Source organism: Callithrix jacchus, chromosome 12 (genome assembly GCF_049354715.1).
Source record: "Callithrix jacchus isolate 240 chromosome 12, calJac240_pri, whole genome shotgun sequence".
Lineage (NCBI taxonomy): Eukaryota > Metazoa > Chordata > Mammalia > Primates > Cebidae > Callithrix > Callithrix jacchus.
The window spans coordinates 118,419,226-118,436,176 of record NC_133513.1 but is presented as its reverse complement, the minus strand read 5'-3'; the positions used below and the strand labels follow the sequence as shown (position 1 = coordinate 118,436,176).

Here is a 16,951-nt window from a genome sequence, read left to right as displayed (position 1 = left end):
TAATTTTTGTTTGGAAGAATCACCGGCTCGTGTGTTTTAAGCAGCTTTGAAGCTAAGCAATGTCGGTGATTTGAGAGTGGCTCAGTTTTTTGAGTAAATGGCTATTTATAGAATTTCAAAAAATAGTATTATTAAAATCTATATTTTTTTTATCTATACACATGTACCGAGCGGCACATTTTGGGAGAGGGAGGTACTTTTATTATTGTTGCTGAGAGAGAGTAAACTGTCAAATGAACCGAAAAAAGTGTAACCCTGAAAATAATAAAGGCAGAAACTGCAAAGACGTTCCAGCAATTTTCTTCTTTTGGATTCTTTGAATCAGCAGGGAGTTACTGGGAGTGCTAGCATGAGTATGGCAGCTCTCCTTAAAAGGGAGGCAGCAGGGGAGGCCCGGGGAAAGACACAGAGTGTCACAAAGACCTTTCGGCTGCTGTGGCGTTTGAGAGCAGCAGCAGGGTCCCCAGGCTGGAGAAGCAGGGGCGTAGCTCTGAGTCTCCCCTGACCCTGGAGATCTGCTAGCACACTCCAGCTCTAGAACTTTCTTTGAGCAAGCTGGGTGTTGGAAGCCAGCCAGCCCAGCGTACAACTGTATGTGTCAGCTGGGTACAGTCTTGGCCTGTTCTAGCCTGCTCTGTAGTTTCGATTCAGCCAGACTGGGTTAGGGAACCCTGAAGTCACTACCCACCAGAGTGGCACTTGCCCAGCACAGAGCAGCCCCGGGGGCTGGTTTTCTCTTCTGCTCTGTCCTCTCCAGGGCTGCTTTGCCAGGAAACGCGCCCTCTGTCGGGTGTGGCCCAGGGAGGCCTGGGCAGCTGGCAGCACCTGGGAGAGAACAATGAGTCAGTCATGCCCGCTCCTGGGAAAGAAGTGACGCAGCATAATGAGCCTCTTTGCCAGCACCAGGGGGAGAAGGTCAGGAATTGTGAGCTCTGGCTCCTTGAGAGACAGGATGCACCCCGGGGCCCCTGGGGAGCCGGAGGACACCGATCCCAGTTCAGTGCGTAAGCAGTGTCAACGGGGCCAGCTCCTTACGGCCCCTCCTTGGAAGCGCTGATCCCCTAAAGAAAGGAATTGCCCTACTTTGTGAGGCAATTCAGCATGAGCTAAACCATACAAACAAACCCAAAACTGACAAATCTGTTTGTTATTTTAAAAATTAAACTTATTTTGATAAGTCATTGCAGATTCACATATTGAATGAATTCCCACTGTAAAGGAAGGTCATACAGGAGATTCCATAAACCCTTTCCCTGGTACCCGCCAGTAGTAACACTGCAGCACTCTGGTAACGGTAACACAGCAGAGAAACTGACATGGGTGGAATCCATGGATGCTATTCAGAAATCCCCAGTGTAACACACACTCATTTGGCTGTGTATTTAGTTCTGTGCAATTTCAGCAAGGGTAGTTCTCTATTTGTACCAGACCAAGGATCTTTCCTGTTGCCCTTTATAGCCACATCCACTTCAGGTGTCCAGGACAGTCACTGGTGGAAGCACGCAGTCGACACACATGGGTAGACACAGCTGGCCAGCTTCCAAGACCCAGTTTGCTCAAAGAAAGTTCTGGAGTTGGCATGTGCTGCCTGCTTCCCAGTCTCTAAGCCTGGCAACCACTAATCTGTTCACTATCTCTCCAGTGTCATTTAAGAATGTTACATAAATGGAACCATACAGCATTGCAGCCTTTGGGGATTGGGATTTTTCACTTGGCTTAATTCCCTTTGAGATTCATTCGAGTCGTTGCACGTATGGCTGGAAGACTTTTGACCCAGTCTTCCGAAGAGGTCTAAGGAAGGGGAAATCCACCGTGAGTGACAGGAAACCCGAGAGTGACAGGACCCTCGCTTGCTTGGTGTCAGGTAGAGCTGGTCATGTCCATAGCCCCTGTCCGTCTCAGCAGATGTGCATGGGGTAGCATTGGGAGTGACTTTTGTGCCGTGTTGGTTTGGCTGACTCTGGAAGTGGCAGAAGCACCCCCTTCACCTCGTGAGTTTTGTTCATCGGTGTTGCGTGTTTTTGCACACTGTACATTGACTGAAACGTGAAGAAGCGACTCTTGGGCTTCCGAGTCTCAGTTTTGTCTCTTGGTGCTCGTGCTCTAAGAATAATAGATGTGGTGCAGGCCAGTGCACAGGCGGGTGAGGGTCGCGCTGCCGTGGTTTGTGGAGGAAGCCTTGCTGCACTGTGTGGCTTCAGCCTGTTCAGTGAAAAGCATAAAATCACAAGTCCCGAGAATGTAATTTCATAGTGGAAATGTTGAGTCGTTCTTTCAGAAAGCACATGTGCACTGCATCTTGAACATACATACATATGTGTATTTATGTGCTCATCAGTGAAAACAGCCTGTATGAATTGCTCCCCTCGTGAACGTCCATGCTAAAGGGCTGTGCATTCTTTCCAAACTACAGAAATACAACTGAGTCATTACAGTATGTGTGCAGGTGAGTTCAGGATTCCCAGCGTTAGTTTCTTGATGCACATAAATCGACAGATATTTATATGCCCTTTATTGGCTCTGCAGTTACTTTGTCCTGAATCAAGCCTGTAAGCCAGCCCTGCTGCTGACTCTAGGCGAGTGCCTTTTGCTCTTTGGGGAGCCAGGACTGGAAGGTCTCTTGGTTCACCGGCCTGGGTTGGGGTGAGCCACAGGCTGCTCTGGAGTTTGGCTTTTCTCTACTGTCCTGGATTCACCGGTAAGAGGCTGCAGTACCTACATCACCGACCATCACAGCTGGGTGGTCTGAACTCAGTTTGGTCGAAGGTGAAGGGGCTATTTGGGAGGTTTCACTGCTGTGATGTGTTTCTTGAACCTGGGTGACAACTGGTGAGGTGGAGGGTGCAAAGGAGTTTGTTGCTGATGGGCTCGGGGACCCAGGCCTTCATTTCCCCGTTTCTAGGTGCTGTTTTACTCATCTGGCACTGTGATGGATTAATTCTTAAAAATAAAGTCAGTTGCTTCTAGAGGGAATGTATTTTGGACCCAGGAATTCAGTTCTATCTTTGGTTGCTTCATTCATGGCTGTATTTGCAAGTTCTTTATATGCTGTTTTCTGTGACATGCCTAGCCTTGTAAGTAGGGTTTTAGTAGTTTCTACACTGTAGGTATAGCAGCTGCTCCATTTGACAGCAGGACGTTCTTCATTTTAAATTTAAATCTTCCCCCAACCTTGAGGTTTGGGTTCATAATTTAGTTAAAATTAAATAGAACCCAGTTTCCTTCAGGCCACTTGTCTTTCCAGGACTGTGGATTCTCGAATTCACCACGCCGTGTGAGTAGAGCATTTGTTAAATGCTACAACTAATATTTGGGTGTTTCCCAGATGTACTGCTGAGCTCTGTGCATGCGTGTTGCCTGTGCTTCCACTGTGGCCTCATGAGGGACGTACAGGTGACCACAGCTGGGTTCCTTGGGGAGGAAGAGAAAGCTGAGACAGAGGACACTCCTGGGATCACTCACAGCCTCAAGCAAGTGCTCCTTACCATTGGTTGGTCTCTGAGCTTTCCAGGATAAAACTGGGATTCTATTCTCCGTTCTCATGGGTCTGCCCTTCTAAAACAGTTACAGAACAGGCAGCCGATTTATAGAATGCCTTTGGTAAAATATAAAGGGTTGGGGTGAGGTCATTGTCAGGGGAGGGCAATGTGAGAGAGTCAGGGTTGAGGAGCCGATATCTGGCCACTTCACTTCCCAGTCAGTATTGCACATGTAGTCCATTGATCAATAGTGTCGACATGGGCTGGGCACAGTGGCTCGTGCCTATAATTCCAACACTGGGAGGCCATGGCAGGAGGATCACTTCCAGATAGGAGTTTGAGACCAACTTGGGCAATATAGCATGACCCCATTTCTTTAAAAAAAAAAAGTTAGTTGGGCTTGGTGGCCTGTGCCTGTACAGGAGGCTAAGCCCAGAAGAATACTTGAGCCTGAGAGGTAGAGGCTGCAGTGAACTATGATCTCAACACTGCTCTGGGTGACAGAGTGAGAAAGAAATATTGTTGGCCAGGCCCAGTAGCTCACACCTGTAATCCCAGAACATTGGGAGGCCAAGGCGGGCAGATCACCTGAGGTCAGGAGTTTGAGACCAGCCTGGCCAACACAGTGAAACCTTGTCTCTACTAAAAATATAAAAATTAGCTGGTTATGGTGGCGCATGCCTGAAATCCCAGCTACTCAGGAGGCTGAGGCAGGAAAATCACTTGAACCTGGGAGGTAGAGGTTGCAGTGAGCTGAGATTGCACCACTGCTCTCCAGCCCAGGCAACAGAGCGAGACTCTGTCTCAAAAAAGAAAAAAAAGAAGTGTTGATACGTAAAGCTGGTCACCCTTGTAAGTAATTTTTCAGGGATTGTGGTCTTTGAGCCATTTGGTTCTCACGTCGTTTCTTTTTAAATGCCACTTCCTGCTCATCCTGCTGGAGTCTAATCTGTGGCCAAGTACTTGGCTGGAGCCTACTGTGAAGTCTCCTTTGCCTAAGCCCTGACAGGGCTTTGGCTGTGCCTCTTCCCTCCCGCCATTGGTTGGGGTCCCAGATCCTGACCAGGGCAAGGGATTCCCACTGTCTGTGTCCAGCTGCCACCCCGCCACCAGTTCTCTCCCAGGTGGATTGGCTGCTGGAATTGAGACCTCTTCATTGACGTCCCCAAGAGAGCATCCTTTTCTATATTGAACTTGCATGAGGATAGAGGGACATTTTGCTTTCTTCAAAACCCACCTTTGTACTACAGCAGCCTGCAGGGACTCACGTTCTCTATGGGGCCACGTCACAGCGTTGGTATGGCCTGAAAGCCCGCCCACTTTCTGCACTGCCAGCTTCAGACGCCTCCTGACATAGGAGCTCACAGCTCACAAGTTTCTAGATGATAGGAAAGCACGCTCTCTGCAGAAAACAGAAAAATACAGAAAAGTGTAAAAAATTAAATGATTGTTACGTTACACGTTTTAAAATACCCTTTTTTTTTTTTTTTTTTTTTGAGACGGAGTTTCGCTCTTGTTACCCAGGCTGGAGGGCAATGGCGCGATCTCTGCTCACCACAACCTCCGCCTCCTGGGTTCAGGCAATTCTCCTGACTCAGCCTCCTGAGAAGCTGGGATTACAGGCACGCGCCACCCTGCCCAGCTAATTTTTTGTATTTTGAGTAGAGACGGGGTTTCACCATGTTGACCAAGATGGTCTCGATCTGTTGACCTCGTGATCCACCCGCCTTGGCCTCCCAAAGTGCTGGGATTACAGGCTTGAGCCACCGTGCCCGGCCTTAAAATACCCTTTTCATGTTAGCGTGGACAATAACACTGCATCTCTTCTATCTCTTATGCATTTATGTATATACTGAAAATAAGATGCGCTATAGAATGTTTTAAAATTAAGTAAGATTTGAATACATGTTTTGTGTTTCAGTTTCAACTTGACCTGTAAGTGTTTTTCCTGTATTTTTTAACTATTTTGAAATACTTTTAGTAAATACATAATCTGTTGGGATGGGTGGTGTCTCACTCGTCCCCGTACATAATCTGTCGGGATGGGTAGTGTCTCACGCATCCCCTGTATATAATCTGTCGGGATGGGTAGTGTCTATAATTTGTGGGGATGGGTAGTGTCTAATGCATCCCTGTACATAATCTGTCGGGATGGGTGGTGTCTCACGAATCCCCTGTATATAATCTGTCGGGATGGGTGGGGTCTCACGCATCCCCGGATGTAATCTGTCGGGATGGGTGGGGTCTCACGCATCCCCATACATAATCTCTCGGGGATGGGTGGTGTCTCACGCATCCCCATAATCTGTTGGGATGGGTAGTGTCTCACGCATCCCTGTATAGCCTTAACTGTCAGGAGAGAGTTGATCCTACTCTGGTTTTCAGCAGGGTCTGGCAAATCATTTTTCTTAGGATTCCCTGGTAGTAGAGTGGAGTGGGGCCTGGAATCTCAACTTTTCGGAGAAGATGCCCACTCCTTCCACCACATTGGGAGGAAGTTACAGCCTCTGATTCCTCAGGTTCCCCTGCTTTTGGTCAGGGGGCTCTTGTGTTAAAACCTGCCCACTTAGATGTTTCATCTCACTGGGGTATGGATGTGGGCTCTGAATGCCTGAAAACCCCTCTGTTGTTCTTCTGGCCCTATGTCCCTTGTTAGATCAGGTGTCCATGGGGCGCCTGGTGGAAAGGAGCTTAGAAAACCCTTATTGGCCCCTGTCACCCTACCAGGGAGAAACCAGAGCAGAGCTAGACACCAGGATGGCCCAGCTGGTCAGCAGTGGCCACTAGCTGTAGTGAGCCATCTCCTATTTCCGCTCCTTCCGGCAGGTTCCTGACCATCCCAAAGGGGTGTGTGCACCTCCGCCTTGTCACTTGAAGTATGGAACCATGAAAGACCAGAGACAGACATCTCTCAGGGCTTCTCTTAGTTGGAATGTGGGTTTTATACTTGTCTTTCAGAGCTGTGTGTGCCTTTGCTGAGACCTTGGGGCCAGGCTGATTTTAAGGGGGCCGCTCTCCCACTGCCTGGGTCTCTTTCAAGTTCAGGTGGTTTCCTGGCTTGTCTGTAAGTAGGACTGTTGAGCCGCCTCTCAGGTACAGGTGTGTGAGGGTACAGCCAGGTCCCGTAGCAGCTGCCTCTGCTTCCCAGACCCGAGGGGCAGCTTTGGGCATGGGAACGCAGCTTGAATTCACAAAATGTCATCATTGTGTGGGCTGCTTGCTCCTGGATCCGCTTTTTTTCCCCCCCTTTCAAAACTTGGCCCGCAGCAGCCCCGATCAGCAGCGCCCGTTTATCAATTTGTTTCTTGTGTCGTTTCCCCAGTTGTTGCCAGGCTCCCATCTGGCATTCTCCCACCTCACGCCCTTGTTTATTTCTCCATCCTGGAGCCACTTCGGATGGGCACTTCTAGAAGCCCAGCTAATGCCACAAGGGCAAGGTCCTCCTTGCCACCCAGCTCGTCTCAAGCCTGTTGTCTCCGCAGTCTAGAAGAGCCAAAAGCTGAGAGAGCAGGGAATGGTCACGTTAACTCACTACATCTGAGACAACACTGGGAAAATATCCGATTTTATTTTTCTTTAAAAACTGGCAGGATTCCAAGACTTCCCTTCCAGTTTTCCACTGGTTGGCCTTCTGTTGGAAGACAAGAGTTCTAAAATCTTAGCTGTTGGGCCTTTTCACATTCTTAAAACCTAAACCAGCTGAATACATTTCATGTTACAAAATTTCCATAAACACTGTGACAAAGACTGTATGTAAAGTTTCTGCCTAGAGGGCATTTTTCTTCTTGGAGTTGAGACTCTTGGGCATCGGGGGTCATAATGAAGTGTTGATTTGACCTGGAGTGCCTCCGTGCCAACGTGGCCGTATGGGGACATAGAATTGGCTTCGGGTTGTTGTTTTTTTCCTCCCTGAATAAAGGATAATTGTTTCCAAGCTAATTAGTATGGTTTATGTATTACTAGGCAATAGTGGAGTTGAATCTCAGGAAGGAACAATTCAGCAGTGCTAAAGGGTCAGCCTCTCGAGCGCACCCTGTTCATTCCTGTTCAGTGTGTGTCGGACACTCACCTCTTCCAGGGAACATTGTCATTTTATTGTCCCCATGTGCCAGTCAAACCAGGGCCCCATACTGCATCATGCCCAGTGAGCTTGGCCTTTCCAGGGTGGGTTTGTCCTTAAAGCCTGGCCATAGTTAATGCGGAGGGGCCGGGGGTGCCATCCCAGGCAACCTTGGGTTACATTGTCATAACAGCAGCCTGAGGTCCTTGTTAGAGGGCATGGGTCACACGTGCAGCCCACTGTGTGGGGCTTGGTGGCAGACTGGGGTGGATAGGAGAGGTGGCACCTCCCACTGCTGTTTGCTCAGGGATGCCCGTCTTTACCCCCAGCAGCCCCCCCCAAGAATGCACATGACTTCTTCCTGCAGGGCCAGCTGGCGGCCACCCCCATGCCATCCCCCTCTGTTATGATTTGTTGCACTGCACACCCTCACTGCAGCCTGAAGAGAGTGGGGGTAGAGGAGGGGTTGGGAGGCCAGGGAGTGGAATGTTGCCTTATGGGAGAGCACAGATGTGGCACATGTTCACACACAAGTGGCCAGAGACCCCACTGAGGGTGGCTGGGGTAGATGCGGGTGTGTGAACCAGGAGCCACTGTGGTACACAGGAAAGGAGGAGGGCAGCTGAGTGCCTGTCCCTTGTCTTCTCATGGCTTCGAGTCAAGGCCACCACACTGCCTCATGCTGCGATACGGGACAGAGCATTTGACTTCTTGATGAGCTTTTGCCTGAGGCTTTTCTTTGACCACCACTGCCCTTGAACTTGAATCTGGGAGGATCTGCTGTGGGATGTATGGGGAAAGCCCTAGCCACCGCTTTTCCATGCCATCTGCTGAGGGGCTGGGAACAGCTACATGTCTTTGTTGTGGTCCCACCATCGAGAGTCCTTCCCTTTTTGCATGCTGACTGATATCCTGAGGCAGTGGCGTGGTGCTCTAGGGCATGCCAGGCTAGAAGAGGGAGCTTGCCCTGGGGTATCTGAGCTGTGTCTGGACGCCCCCCAGGGGTGGGGGTGATCCCCAGGGCTGTGGCATGAGCTCGGCTTCTGTGGGTCCCACTTTCAGCAGCCCCCTGGCAAGTCACCCCTTCTGAAGGGGGCCAGACTGTGGGAGGAGGGGCAGAATGTGGGGACGAGGGTGGGACGATTCCTGGAATACCCGTGTGACAAGCCTATTTTGAGAAGGCCATCAGCATGGATGCCGAGGAAGTGTCTGTAAGGCAAAGAGAGGTCATTCATCCTAACAGAAGCTGTGCCTCCAGAAACCGTGGGCCAGTCATGGGGCACCATGACCTGCACACTGCCTGTCCCTCTGTGAGGCGTGGGTACAGGCCTTGGCCCCAGAGTCTGCTGGGGACCTACTGGCACAGTGCCTCCATGGTTTGGGCAACAGTGGGGCAGGGGCTGACTGCTGGGTTTGGACCTGGAGTCCCTGGGGCAGGGACCAGGTCCCTGTTTTGGTCCTGTGTCTCTGGGGCTTGGCACCGAGTAGGTGCTCAGGAAATCCCTGTTGAAAGGATCCAGGAGTTTGAGGTCACAGGTGGTGTTGCATCAAGTCCAGAAAGGAAAGGGTCTCTGAGGAAGCCTGGGTGTTTGTGGTGGGCGGCAGTGGGGGGCACGGGGTGGAGTGGAGGCTGCTTTGGATGCTGTCATGCCCTTTGCTTGGGGCAGAAGTGCAGAATTCTGGATGATTCTTTACACAGTCCCTCTTTTCCGAGCACAGCCACACCACAGGATGGCAGCAAGGCCACCTTTCGAGGGAGGGAATGCTTGGGCTGCTGGTCTCATCAATGACCTGGTTAGGAGTATTGGATTCTAATGCTGAATGTCAACTGTTTATCTCATTCTCTCACAAGTTAGGGAGAGATGAGTTTCTTAGAACATGCAGATAGGCCAGGCGCAATGGCTCAAGCCTGTAATCCCAGCACTTTGGGAGGCCGAGGCGGGTGGATCACGAGGTCAAGAGAGCAAAACCATCCTGGTCAACATGGTGAAACCCCGTCTCTACTAAAAATACAAAAAAATTAGCTGGGCATGGTGGCGCGTGCCTGTAATCCCAGCTACTCGGGAGGCTGAGGCAGGAGAATTGTCTGAACCCAGGAGGCGGAGGTTGCGGTGAGCCGAGATCGCGCGGAGCCGATATCGTGCCATTGCCCTCCAGCCTGGGTAACAAGAGCGAAACTCCGTCTCAAAAAAAAAAAACATGCAGATAACAGCCTCAGCATGGAGACATGTCTGGAGTCTGATGATGACACGCAGTTACTGAGTGCTTGCTGTATGCAGGCCTTGGGATGAACCTTCCACGGGTTCTCTCTTTCAAAGGGCCTGACCATGTTTGAAGGTAGATGCTTTTACCTCTGAATCACAGGCAGGATACTGTGTCCCAGCCACTAATCCTGGCCTTTGGAACCTGGGATGGATTCTGGGTAACTCCTTGTTCTTTCACAAGTCCCTTCCCAGAGCCTGTGACCTGTGGGAAACTTGTGACCGCCTAAGGGGTGGGTTTTGTGTACACATTTCGGTTTTTTCTCGTTTTAGCAGTAAACGTTAACAGTGCTTCCTGGAGTGAGGGATACAGCAGGCCGTAGTGCTCTGTGCAGCCAGACCCGTGGAAGCCATGAGTCAGTTTCAGATAAGGCCTTCCAGGGTGCTCGGGCCCCTTGAGGATGGTTCTTTCCCCGCTACTGTATGCCCACACTGAGCTCAAGTTCTGCTCCCTCTCTGGCGTGACCCAGCTGCAGGGCCAGCTTCAAGAGGAGGCAGCAGTAGGTGCTTGCTCTACCTCGAAGGAGGGGTGAAGAAGCCTCTGCCATCCACAGCAGGGCAGTGGATAGCCTTAGAAGCCCAGACAGCCCAAATGTGAGTTTGAGCAGGAAGCCTCAAGTCCCAAGAAGAGCTGGCACATGTGAGCTTCAGATGGCAGAAATATCATTAGGAGTCACTCCTACAGAGGAAGCGTGGGGAAGCGGGCACTTGGTTAGATGAATGCTGCCCCCAGCAGGTGGCCTCGGGGGGCCAGGCCAGGCTGAGCTGCTCACGTGGCCTCTGTTACCTCTGCATTCGGGTGGGTGGACATCCCTGCCGTACCATGCAGCGTACAGAAGCTGTTCTGAAGGAACGCCCTGAGTACACGGGAAGGCATGCCCAGCCCTCCTGGAAGCAGCCACGCCAGAGTTTCTTGGGCCCCCATCAAGACTTTTTTAGGGCTCATCAAAGGCTTCTGAAGGTTCTAGTCTCATTTAGTTTCTAAGAAAAGGGATTTATTCACTACAGATCTACAACGTAATTTTTCTATGCCTAACTTAGTAGAAGGACAAAAAACCCGGGCCAGGCACGGTGGCTCACGCCTGTAATCCCAGCACTTTGGGAGGCTGAGGCGGGCAGATCATGAGGTCAAGAGATTGAGACCATCCTGGCCTACATGGTGAAACCCCGTCTCTACTAAAAATACAAAAATTAGCTTGGCGTGGTGGCACGTGCATGCAATCCCAGCTACTTGGGAGGCTGAGGCAGGAGAATCACTTGAACCCAGGAGGCTGAGGTTATAGTGAGCCAAGATTGTGCCACTGCACTCCAGCCTGGCAAAAGAGCGACACTCTGTCTCAAAACAAAACACCCAATGAAGGGTCCTGTCTAGGTACTGCAGCCTTAGCTGTGAGCTTCCTATATATGGAAAGTGCAGGAACCAGCTGACCACAGTCTGGCTGGTACCCCTACCCCCAAATTCATCTCTGGGTGCTGTGGTTCTCTTCCGGGATGTGTGAGAGTATACACACCTCTGTCATCAGCTATAGGCAGAACACATTTGCCAAGGGATGTTTAGCAAGTTCATCCATGTTGATTATACGGGACAAAAATAGGACCGTGGTGTCTGGCCAGAAACCGCCAAGTGGACTTGGAGGGGGTGGGCATGAACTTGGAGGGGTGGGCATGAACTTGGAGGGGTGGGCATGAACTTGGAGGGGGTGGGCATGCTGACCGGCGCTCCTGCGGCTGCTGGGTCAGAAGCTGTGGTGATTTTCATCCGCTGTGTCATTCCCGCGCCTCGTATACGGCTGGAAGTTCTTAGAGAAATCGTGCCAAGGAAATATCCCCTGGTGAATCCTCGGGGCACCAGTCCACGCCGCACTGTCAGCAAGTATCTACTTAAACAAGTATTTTTGAATTTTTAGCTTTTCTGTAGTTCCAATTGTAAGTACTTCTTTTGACCTTCAAGTAACAATGGGCACTTGCTTTAAAGATTCTGACAGTCTTCCGAGCCTTTTAACATTCTCATTCAGCTAAATAAGCTGTCGTCATTCACTGGGACAGACAGAACCGTAGCTTGAACTCCTGGCTTGAAATTCCGTGAAATGTCACCTCCTCTGTGAAGGCTTCTGCAAAGCGAAGTTGTCTGTTTCCTTCTTAATTTTACTATCAAGTATCTCAAATTAAGAACCTGTACCCACCACCAAGATTAGGTAGATGCTGACATGTTGCTCCATTTGTCTTCCGACCTTGTTCAAAAACAAGCATCGTGTTACTGTCATTGCTAAGTCGCACCTCCCCAATTCCTTTTCCTTCCCTTCCTCCTTTCTAAAAGGGACTACTTCCTGAAAATAGATGCCATTTCTTAATGTTTTAGGAAATTCTGTGCAAACCAATGGAAATGGAAGGAGAAAGCCTGTAACATACTAAGACAAGCAGTACTAACCAGAAGCTTAAATTGTGTTTTGTAGTTAATTGCATATTTGATTCCCTACTATATTTCCAAGATGAATAAAATGTGATGAAATAAAAGGCATTTAACAGACTTGGAGATGGGCAGGGTATGTAGTAGCCTGGCGGCAAGAGTAAGGAAGGGGTTAAAGAGGGTAAGCTGTGAGATGGGTTTTTAAAGGATGGATAGGAGTTTGCCAGGCAGGCTCTGCCACCTCAAAAGAATGGTTCCTTGGCTGTTAGATGCTTGTGTCACATTATAGGTTTGGGATTACTGAAAAGCTGTGCTTGTCCCTCCCTTCTTAACACTTCTGAGGCCGGAATGTCTACGTCTCCTGTCTACTTAAATCAGGAGGTGTGTGTTACAGTGTGGTACGGGGGTACAATTGGGAGTGAATTACTACTTGACCTTGGGTGTATCATAACCTTGCCTATAGAGTCCATGCTTTTGCTGGTAGTTAGTTCTTCAGGAGGTGTGTGTTACAGTGTGGTGCGGGGGTACAATTGGGAGTGAATTACTACTTGACCTTGGGTGTATCATAACCTTGCCTATAGAGTCCATGCTTTTGCTGGTAGTTAGTTCTTCAGAATCCTTCCTGCCAGTTACTTCTAGGTGTGAAGCAGGAGCTGGCTGTCGGAGGACTCAGTGAATTGAATGGAAAGAACACAGGAGCATGATTTTGTTTTGTTTTTTCCTCTGAGATGGAGTTTCACTTGCTGCCCAGGCTGGAGTGCAACGGCTCGGTCTTGGCTCACTGCAACATCCACCTCCTGGGTTCAAGTGACTCTCCTGCCTCAGCCTCCTGAGTAGCTGGGATTACAACAGGCACGTGCCACCATGCCCAGCTGATTTTTGTATTTTTAGTAGAGACAGGGTTTCGCCATGTTGGCCAGGCTGGTCTCGAACTCCCGACCTGGTGATCCACCCTCCTTGGCCTCCCAAAGTGTTGGGATTACAGGCCTGAGCCACCACACCTGGCCAGTGGTCTTCTTTTGAATGGAAACCATGGGTGCAGCAGTTCTTCTTTATGACTTGCTACATAATCATGCAGGAGAATGTCTGTCATGGGATTGGATCCTAGGAGATTAACCCCATTGCTAATTAAAAGCCCCGTTAAAAGAGGGGAAGTAGTTTTAGGAATCTACAGCTTCTTAAGATTTGAATGGTTTTAAAAAGTAGAATGCATACTGGGCCTGGTGGCTCATGCCTATAATCCCAGCACTTTGGAGGTGGGTGGGTCAGTTGAGGTCAGTAGTTCAAGACCAGCCTGACCAGTTTAGTGAAACTACGTCTCTACTAAAAACATAAAAATTAGCCAGATGTGGTGGCGAGCACCTGTAATCCCAGCTTCTCGGGAGGCGGAGGTTGCAGTGAGCCAATACTGTGTGTGCCCTTGTACTCCAACCTGGGTGACAGAGTGAGACTCTATCAGAAAAAGAAAAAGGTCGAATGCACCTGGGAATCTGATTTGTTCCTATTTGTATATTGATCCACTGTTTCAAACTTTGTTGTGAGGTGGGGTTGGCGGTGTCAGGGCTGGCGGCAGCAGTTGGTGGCTGTAGGGCATGCCTCTCCCCTTCCTCATGGGGCTCAAGCAAGACCGTCTTCATACCTGGGCTCTACCTCGTGGTAGAGCAGACCTGGACGTGCCTGCTGCCCAGGTGTCTGCCTTTCCCAGCAGCCACAGAAGGGGGATCTTCGCCCCCTGCTCTCCTCACAGCTGTGTGTGCATAGGAAGTGGTTCGGATGATGTGGCTACCAACGTATATTCCTTCTCTGTTTCCTGTAGAGTAAAATAAATGGGAGTGCTGTTTAATGCATCACCTCGGTTCATACTGCATTTGCCGAGAAAGTGCATTTTTATTGAACATTAGGATTGAATTCTTAACTGAGTAATCAATTTCAGTAGTAAGTTAAAATGCCTTCTATTAATGGACAACTGCAACCGTTAATCAGAGTTACAGGAGATTAACAGTTGTCAGCATTTATGCTAATAGCACTTATAAACCACGGGCTCATGAATCGCACTTTATAATTCCACATTTCTCAAAACAGTTGGCAATACTTTTTGCTCGAAGGTATTGATTCTTTTGTCCCTTTGCTTGCTACTTGGAGATGCAGAGAAAGCTAAATGACATTTTCACGGCGATGACACAATATCACCTTCTGCTTTTGCACACTTGGCTTTGTGTCAGGATAGATGGAAAGGGTTCATTTGTTCTGGTGCTCTAGTGACTAAAGGAAGACAAATAGTATTTTTAATGAAACCATTTAATAACCTCTGGTAGCTTAGAATCGAAGGCATTGGAAAAATGCAATTAAAGGATGCCCAGATGTAAACAAAAAAAAACCCACTACTTCAGCTTCACTGACTTCATTCATTTTGCTTTCAGGGTCTCATCACCTTAAATGGTTTTGAACCAATGAAGCTGTATTCCCTTCAAAAGACGGACAGCCCATCGTGTGGACTATAGAGTTTGTGGACAGATCTATATTGGTGAGTTATTGTGAAATATCTCCAGGTAAAAGTTCAGTTTTCTAGAATCCCCTTTGCAATGTGTTTTCAATTAGTTGATGAGTATGGATCGCCTGCAACCTCTGGCTGTTTCATTGGGATGTCTAATGGCAGGATCATATTGATTGTCTTTCAATTAATTGCATCTGGTATTTTCATTTATCAAAAGCAAAATACATGTAATTAACTCTGAAGCAATATAGTTCAGTGTAAAGTGATTTTTGCTGCTGCTGCTGCTGCTGCTATAGAGATAAGTCCACAGAAATGTATACAAGGAAACTCCAGTCAGAATGGAAATTGTGTTAGGACTTCTCGATGTATTAATTAAAAAGAATAAAAATGAATTAGAGAAATCATCTCATGACACCCCAAGTCAGTCATAAAATGGTAGATGGACATCTTTAGGAAGAAGGCGGCTTGTGGATGCTGGCACCTCTTCAATCGGCTGAGGCTCTTAGCGTTACCAGCCTCCGGGATGTCTTGAACATGGGATTTTTCTGGGGGAGTAGATTGGGAATGTGGGTGCAGGCTGGGCTGAGAAGAGCATTCCATTCCCACTGCACTCATTTGTTGTGTGGTCGAGAACATATTGATTGATGGAGTTCAGTCCTGCACCTGTAGCAAGGTGGGGATTCTGAGTTTAGTTTCAGCATGCTTTTAGCCATTTTCCCCAAAACCTGGATCTTAAAGTCTCAAACTGGCAACTTCTCTGACGGAATTGATCTTTAATGTTGCTTTAAAAAAAAAAAAAAAATGTTTTCTCTGTGAGGTAATAATGTCATTCAAAAGCAAGGGAATCCAGGCAAATTGTGAGCAAATTGATTGTGTTCCATCGTCTGACCTGCCACACTACTATCAGAGCTTGAGGGGACCAGCTTTGGTTCCCAGAAAGGTTAGGTTTGTGACTGCACCCTCAGGCCTGGCTTCCTGAGCTGCTGGAGGCAGTTAGAGACTTGGAGCCCAGGGGTACACCTGAGGGGGGCCAAGCTGAATCTCTGCCTAAACTCAAGCAGCAGAGTGGGTTGAAGGGTCAGGGAAGGGTCTCTTTGTGTCCTTTTCATTTCTCCATAAAGAGAGCTAGCTGGGGAAACAGGTAGCTGACCCAGACCCAGACCTAAACCTGCAGATACTGCTTCCCAGCTTGGTGACTTCCCTCTTCTGGCACTTGGATGCCTTATCTGTGAATTGAATAGGTGGATTGGGCTGGTACTTAGGACCCTCCCCACCTTTTAAGATGTCGAAATTCAGAACCCTTTCCTGGGAGTACTCTGACAAGGCGTGCTGGGCCAAAGGACACAGCAGAGCATGAAGCTCACGTTCAGTTATGTATGAGAAGGGCCACTCAGAAATCTTTGGACAGTGAAGGGTCTAGCATTGGAGGAGGATGAGGAACTAGAAGTGTGATTGAATCTTCCTTGGTGGAAACCTGAGGGGAGGTCATGACAGCCACTCGCAGCCTTATGAGTTCAGCCTTTCACAACCAGCATGGCTTCCTTTTCTGGCTCTCGCTCATTCTCTTAGAGAGACCTGTGTGCCAGCATCTGCCTGGGATTGTAAGGCAGAGACAAAGTCACCATGGGCTTGGGGTTGGCAGAGTTAGTTCCAGCATCAGGTGCTAGGTCTGAAGATGTTTTCAGTGGGTTGGGTCATAGTGATGCTTGCAGCTGGAAACCATGGAACTGGCCGTGTTGGACATCCATGCTCTTTCACCCAGACAGGTACCAGGCCCTGCCTGCCTGGAAGCATCTGCACCGGATGGACGAAACTCTAGGGTGACCGTTGGTACATTTCATAGATACTCATTTTCAGCGTTGGAAATTCTCTAAACAGAAGAATGTGGGAATGTGGTGTATAAGGATGAAAATGGACTTTTTAAATATCAAAAATGGTTGAATGAGGGCATTTTCATTTGACTCAGTCTAAGAACCAGAGCCACTCTGGGATCTGTTTAGCAGTGATCTCCATCCCAGACAGATGAGTTCACATTCTCCAAATGCATCCAGACCCAGAATGAAATTGTGACACGCTTCCCGTTAACAAATGTTTCCTGAGTGCTGAGCAGACTCAGACACTTCCTCTTATGTGGGGTTCCCACCATTCCTGTAGTTTTGGCATCCTTTTGGGTAACGGTTTTTTATATAGCACTTTGGAAGAGCTTAAGAGACTTGGTGTAGTACTGGAGCTGGCCGTCACTGGAGCATG

The 16,951-nt window shown here is 48.9% G+C and overlaps 1 protein-coding gene across 1 annotated transcript in view; it reads left to right on the top strand.

The window, feature by feature from the left end:
- Positions 1-16,951, top strand: part of LOC144578774 (uncharacterized) — a 122,397-nt gene that overhangs the window by 37,033 nt on the left and 68,413 nt on the right. Inside the window, exon 3 of the mRNA XM_078346726.1 lies at positions 14,628-14,731. Coding sequence (XP_078202852.1) covers positions 14,628-14,653 — 26 coding nt within the window. The 3' untranslated portion in view covers positions 14,654-14,731. The remainder of the gene's footprint in view (positions 1-14,627; positions 14,732-16,951) is intronic.